This window comes from Salvelinus fontinalis, chromosome 4 (assembly GCF_029448725.1).
Source record: "Salvelinus fontinalis isolate EN_2023a chromosome 4, ASM2944872v1, whole genome shotgun sequence".
NCBI lineage: Eukaryota > Metazoa > Chordata > Actinopteri > Salmoniformes > Salmonidae > Salvelinus > Salvelinus fontinalis.
The window spans coordinates 6,702,120-6,708,119 of record NC_074668.1 but is presented as its reverse complement, the minus strand read 5'-3'; the positions used below and the strand labels follow the sequence as shown (position 1 = coordinate 6,708,119).

The following is a 6,000-nucleotide window of genomic DNA, read 5'->3' as shown; positions in this document are numbered from 1 at the left end:
GAGACACATGGATGTGGTGCGAGTCAGCTGTGTCATGGGGATAGTTGACACGAGTCTTGGTTTGCACACTTTCAAAAACGTTAAAAGACCGAATATAAAAAGGCCGAATGCGTGTCATTTATTCATCTCCATCTGACTTTCGGGGTTCACCGTATTTTAAAATTTATTTTTTTTGAAACAGATGTCTTTTTTTTTTTCAGCTGCAGAGTATTAAAACTCTCCTGTATATCGTTGCTCTAAACCAGAGAACCAGAGACTCTCTCACATTCGTTCTCCTTCAGGTCCATTTACATTGCATCCAAAATAGATCATCCTTTTCAAGATTGATAGATAGCCCTATACTGTGTGTGTGTGTGTGTGTGTGTGTGTGTGTGTGTTTTTATATACACAGTACCTGTCACGATGTGCACAACTGGTTGAAGGTAAGTCAGGTGCAGGAGAGCAGGAGCTGGGTGATAACAGACACACTTTATTCATGCCCAAGGTACACAAACGGTACAATAAACAAAACACCCGGCGCAAACCAGCCTGATGCGAACCACACGTAACAAACAAACAATTCCACACACAGACATGTGGGGGGGGGGGACAGAGGGTAAAATACATTTAGTCAGATGAGGGAATGTGAACCAGGTGTGCGGAAAACCAAGACAAAACAAATGGAAAATGAAAAGTGGAGCGGCGACGGCTTGAAGACCGGTGACGTCGACCGCCGAACGCCGCCCGAACAATGAGAGGGACCGACTTTTACGGAAGTCAATATGAACATAAATAAATCTGGTCTGTAACCTTACCACAACCTGATAATAATATTCACTGATTGATGTTGGTGACCACATACACGACAAGTCAAAAGTTTGGACACCTACTCATTCCAGGGTTTTTCTTTATTTTTACTATTTTCTACATTGTAGAATAATAGTGAAGACATCAAAACTATGAAATAACACATATGGAATCATGTAGTAACCAAAAAAGTGTTAAACAAATCAAAATATAATTTATATTTGAGATCCTTCAAAGTAGCCACCCTTTGCTAATGACAGCTAATCAATCTCATGTTTGATGCTATCCAGGTTTCTCTGTCTTTTTCTCACAGTGGATTGTATTGCTGTCAGGCGGTTGACTGTAACGTCGATGATTGGCTGGATAAGCAAGGTCAAAAAGTCAGATCTGGAACAATCTAGACCTAATAGGAGGGTCGGATCTGAGATCTGGACCAATCAGAAAGTGGCCGATCAGATCTAGACCAATCAGGGGTGTCCCTCCAAACCCCTCTCTGCTCTATGCGTTGTCGTACTTCTCCAGGGCCTCCTCCAGCTTGCCTGTGATCTTGTGGAAGAAGCCAATCTGCTCGGTTAGATAGCGCTGCATCTGGGCCTTGAAGTCCCTCACCCTGACCTGGTGGAAATGATGGATCTCTGCCAGCGTGGCGAAGGAGATGATGTCACAGCGCTCGTTGACGCCGTCCGCCTGGGGAGCGTCCATCTTGCCTTCCTCAACGTGCTTCTGGGACTCCTTCACCTTGGTCAGTGCTCCTGGAGAGAGAGGAGAGAGAGGAGAGAGGGTCAGTGCTCCTGGAGAGAGTGGAGAGAGGAGAGGGAGGGTACTCCTGGAGAAGGAGGAGAGGGGAGAGGGTTAGTGCTCCTGGAGAAGGAGGAGAGAGGAGAGAGGAGAGGGTCAGTGCTCCTGGAGAAGGAGGAGAGAGGAGAGGGTCAGTGCTCCTGGAGAAGGAGGAGAGAGGAGAGGGTCAGTACTCCTGGAGAAGGAGGAGAGGGGAGAGGGTTAGTGCTCCTGGAGAAGGAGGAGAGAGGAGAGGGTCAGTACTCCTGGAGAAGGAGGAGAGAGGAGAGGGTCAGTGCTCCTGGAGAGAGAGGAGAGGGTCAGTACTCCTGGAGAAGGAGGAGAGAGGAGAGGGTCAGTGCTCCTGGAGAAGGAGGAGAGAGGAGAGGAGAGGGTCAGTGCTCCTGGAGAAGGAGGAGAGAGGAGAGGAGAGGGTCAGTGCTCCTGGAGAAGGAGGAGAGAGGAGAGGGTCAGTACTCCTGGAGAAGGAGGAGAGAGGAGAGGGTCAGTACTCCTGGAGAAGGAGGAGACAGGAGAGAGAGGAGAGGGTCAGTGCTCCTGGAGGAGGAGAGAGGAGAGGGTCAGTACTCCTGGAGAGAGAGGAGAGGGTCAGTGCTCCTGGAGAAGGAGGAGAGAGGAGAGGGTCAGTGCTCCTGGAGAGAGAGGAGAGAGGAGAGGGTCAGTACTCCTGGAGAAGGAGGAGAGAGGAGAGGGAGGGTACTCCTGGAGAAGGAGGAGAGAGGAGAGGGAGGGTACTCCTGGAGAAGGAGGAGAGAGGAGAGGGTCAGTGCTCCTGGAGAAGGAGGAGAGAGGAGAGGGTCAGTGCTCCTGGAGAAGGAGGAGAGAGGAGAGGGTCAGTACTCCTGGAGAAGGAGGAGAGAGGAGAGGGTCAGTGCTCCTGGAGAAGGAGGAGAGAGGAGAGGGAGGGTACTCCTGGAGAAGGAGGAGAGAGGAGAGGGAGGGTACTCCTGGAGAAGGAGGAGAGAGGAGAGGGTCAGTACTCCTGGAGAAGGAGGAGAGAGGAGAGGAGAGGAGAGGGTCAGTGCTCCTGGAGAAGGAGGAGAGAGGAGAGGGTCAGTGCTCCTGGAGAAGGAGGAGAGAGGAGAGGGTCAGTGCTCCTGGAGAAGGAGGAGAGAGGAGAGGGTCAGTGCTCCTGGAGAAGGAGGAGAGAGGAGAGGGTCAGTGCTCCTGGAGAGAGAGGAGAGAGGAGAGGGTCAGTACTCCTGGAGAAGGAGGAGAGAGGAGAGGGTCAGTACTCCTGGAGAGAGAGGAGAGAGGAGAGGGTCAGTGCTCCTGGAGAAGGAGAGAGGAGAGAGGAGAGAGTAGAGGGTCAGTACTCCTGGAGAGAGGAGAGAGGAGAGGGTCAGTACTCCTGGAGAGAGGAGAGAGGAGAGGGTCAGTACTCCTGGAGAGAGAGGAGAGAGGAGAGGGTCAGTACTCCTGGAGAAGGAGGAGAGAGGAGAGGGTCAGTGCTCCTGGAGAAGGAGGAGAGAGGAGAGGGTCAGTACTCCTGGAGAAGGAGGAGAGAGAGGAGAGAGGAGAGGGTCAGTGCTCCTGGAGAAGGAGGAGAGAGGAGAGGGTCAGTACTCCTGGAGAGAGAGGAGAGAGGAGAGGGTCAGTACTCCTGGAGAGAGAGGAGAGAGAGGAGAGGGTCAGTACTCCTGGAGAAGGAGGAGAGAGGAGAGGGTCAGTGCTCCTGGAGAAGGAGGAGAGAGGAGAGGGTCAGTACTCCTGGAGAAGGAGGAGAGAGGAGAGGGTCAGTGCTCCTGGAGAAGGAGGAGAGAGGAGAAGGTCAGTGCTCCTGGAGAGAGAGGAGAGGGTCAGTACTCCTGGAGAAGGAGGAGAGAGGAGAGAGGAGAGGGTCAGTACTCCTGGAGAAGGAGGAGAGAGGAGAGGGTCAGTACTCCTGGAGAAGGAGGAGAGGGTCAGTACTCCTGGAGAGAGAGGAGAGAGGAGAGGGTCAGTACTCCTGGAGAAGGAGGAGAGAGGAGAGAGGAGAGGGTCAGTGCTCCTGGAGAGAGAGGAGAGAGGAGAGGGTCAGTGCTCCTGGAGAGAGAGGAGAGAGGAGAGGGTCAGTACTCCTGGAGAAGGAGGAGAGGGTCAGTGCTCCTGGAGAGAGAGGAGAGAGGAGAGGGTCAGTGCTCCTGGAGAGAGAGGAGAGGAGAGGGTCAGTGCTCCTGGAGAGAGAGGAGAGGGTCAGTGCTCCTGGATCGAGAGGAGAGAGGAGAGGGTCAGTGCTCCTGGAGAAGGAGGAGAGGGTCAGTACTCCTGGAGAAGGAGGAGAGGAGAGGGTCAGTGCTCCTGGAGAGAGAGGAGAGGAGAGGGTCAGTGCTCCTGGAGAGAGAGGAGAGGGTCAGTGCTCCTGGAGAAGGAGGAGAGGGTCAGTACTCCTGGAGAAGGAGGAGAGGAGAGGGTCAGTGCTCCTGGAGAGAGAGGAGAGGGTCAGTGCTCCTGGAGAGAGATGAGAGAGGAGAGGGTCAGTGCTCCTGGAGAAGGAGGAGAGAGGAGAGGGTCAGTACTCCTGGAGAGAGAGGAGAGGGTCAGTGCTCCTGGAGAGAGAGGAGAGAGGAGAGGGTCAGTGCTCCTGGAGAAGGAGGAGAGAGGAGAGGGTCAGTGCTCCTGGAGAAGGAGGAGAGAGGAGAGGGTCAGTGCTCCTGGAGAAGGAGGAGAGAGGAGAGGGTCAGTGCTCCTGGAGAAGGAGGAGAGAGGAGAGGGTCAGTGCTCCTGGAGAGAGAGGAGAGAGGAGAGGGTCAGTACTCCTGGAGAAGGAGGAGAGAGGAGAGGGTCAGTACTCTTAGAGAGAGAGGAGAGAGGAGAGGGTCAGTGCTCCTGGAGAGAGAGGAGAGGGTCAGTGCTCCTGGAGAGAGAGGAGAGAGGAGAGGGTCAGTGCTCCTGGAGAAGGAGGAGAGAGGAGAGGGTCAGTGCTCCTGGAGAGAGAGGAGAGAGGAGAGGGTCAGTACTCCTGGAGAAGGAGGAGAGAGGAGAGGGTCAGTACTCCTGGAGAGAGAGGAGAGAGGAGAGGGTCAGTGCTCCTGGAGAGAGAGGAGAGAGGAGAGGGTCAGTGCTCCTGGAGAAGGAGGAGAGAGGAGAGGGTCAGTACTCCTGGAGAGAGAGGAGAGGGTCAGTGCTCCTGGAGAGAGAGGAGAGAGGAGAGGGTCAGTGCTCCTGGAGAAGGAGGAGAGAGGAGAGGGTCAGTGCTCCTGGAGAAGGAGGAGAGAGGAGAGGGTCAGTGCTCCTGGAGAAGGAGGAGAGAGGAGAGGGTCAGTGCTCCTGGAGAAGGAGGAGAGAGGAGAGGGTCAGTGCTCCTGGAGAAGGAGGAGAGAGGAGAGGGTAAAAGAACAACAAAGTCACACTGTCAGATGAAGCAAAAAAAAAAGACTAAAGTTGTATTTTCACTAATATTTCCTAAGTATGAAGTAACTAAGTATTAGTGCATTACGGTGATGAGAAGCAGGTTTTAGAGATGAGATGTCGCTATTGAAAAACGGTACTGAGCTCTATTAAAGATTACATCATCAAAATGGCATTTTGTTAATCCCAAACAAAAATCACAGATCTAAACGCAACTGAATAAAACCCTTTATTTTATCATTAGTAATTACGCGCTTTTTTGTATTTTCAAAAGTAAATTTTAAAGGTAATATTTGCATATTAGTTCATGAATGCTTGGTTCTCAAAGTATTTTAGATGCATTTCTAAATTGAATGGCATCCTATGAGCAAATGGCATGATATGTGTATAAAGGATCGACATATGTGGGATATGGACCAAGAAACATTATTGGGAAAAATCAAACAGTACAGGTAAGTTCCACAACAGGTACACGTGTCAAAATGAGGGATATCTCCCTTTTCTCCCGAGAGGCGCAGTGGTCTAAGACCAGGGCGTCACTGCAGTACCTGGTTCGAATCCAGGCTGTATCACATCCGGGCCGTGATTGAGAGTCCCAGAGGGCGGCACACAATTGGCCCAGCGTCGTCCGTGTTTGGCCCGGTGTAGGCCGTCATTGTAAATAAGAATTTGTTCTTAACTGGCCTAGTTAAATAAAGGTTAAATAAATAAAATAATGAGACGGTTGCTCTTTGCTGAAACACAAACTCCAGATTGTGGCTTTAAGTATATTAAAAAAAGGGTTATTATTATAAACCCATATTTCTTGACAACTTAATCAAATAGCTGATGTTTTACATAACATCTATACAATAGGTGTAAGCAGTGGTCCTATTAAATAATAAAAGGTTACCAGCACAGCACACCCGTTGTGACTATATATTAGAATTTGTTTGTGCCAAAATGAAGGATCTTATAAAAGAAACCTAAAAATGATTAGAAACGTGTACTTCGGTTGAAGTCGGAAGTTTAAATCAACTTTTGCTAAAATACATTTTAAAAAACTCAGTTTTTTCCACAATTCCTGACATTTAATCCTAGTAAAAA

The 6,000-nt window shown here is 50.8% G+C and overlaps 1 protein-coding gene across 1 annotated transcript in view; it reads right to left on the bottom strand.

Annotated features, from left to right (window-relative positions):
- Positions 1-449: 449 nt before the first annotated feature.
- Positions 450-6,000, bottom strand: part of LOC129853025 (sorting nexin-18-like) — a 33,257-nt gene continuing 27,706 nt past the window's right edge. The window contains exon 3 of the mRNA XM_055918662.1: positions 450-1,538. Within this exon, the coding sequence (XP_055774637.1) occupies positions 1,285-1,538 (254 nt within the window). The 3' untranslated portion in view covers positions 450-1,284. The remainder of the gene's footprint in view (positions 1,539-6,000) is intronic.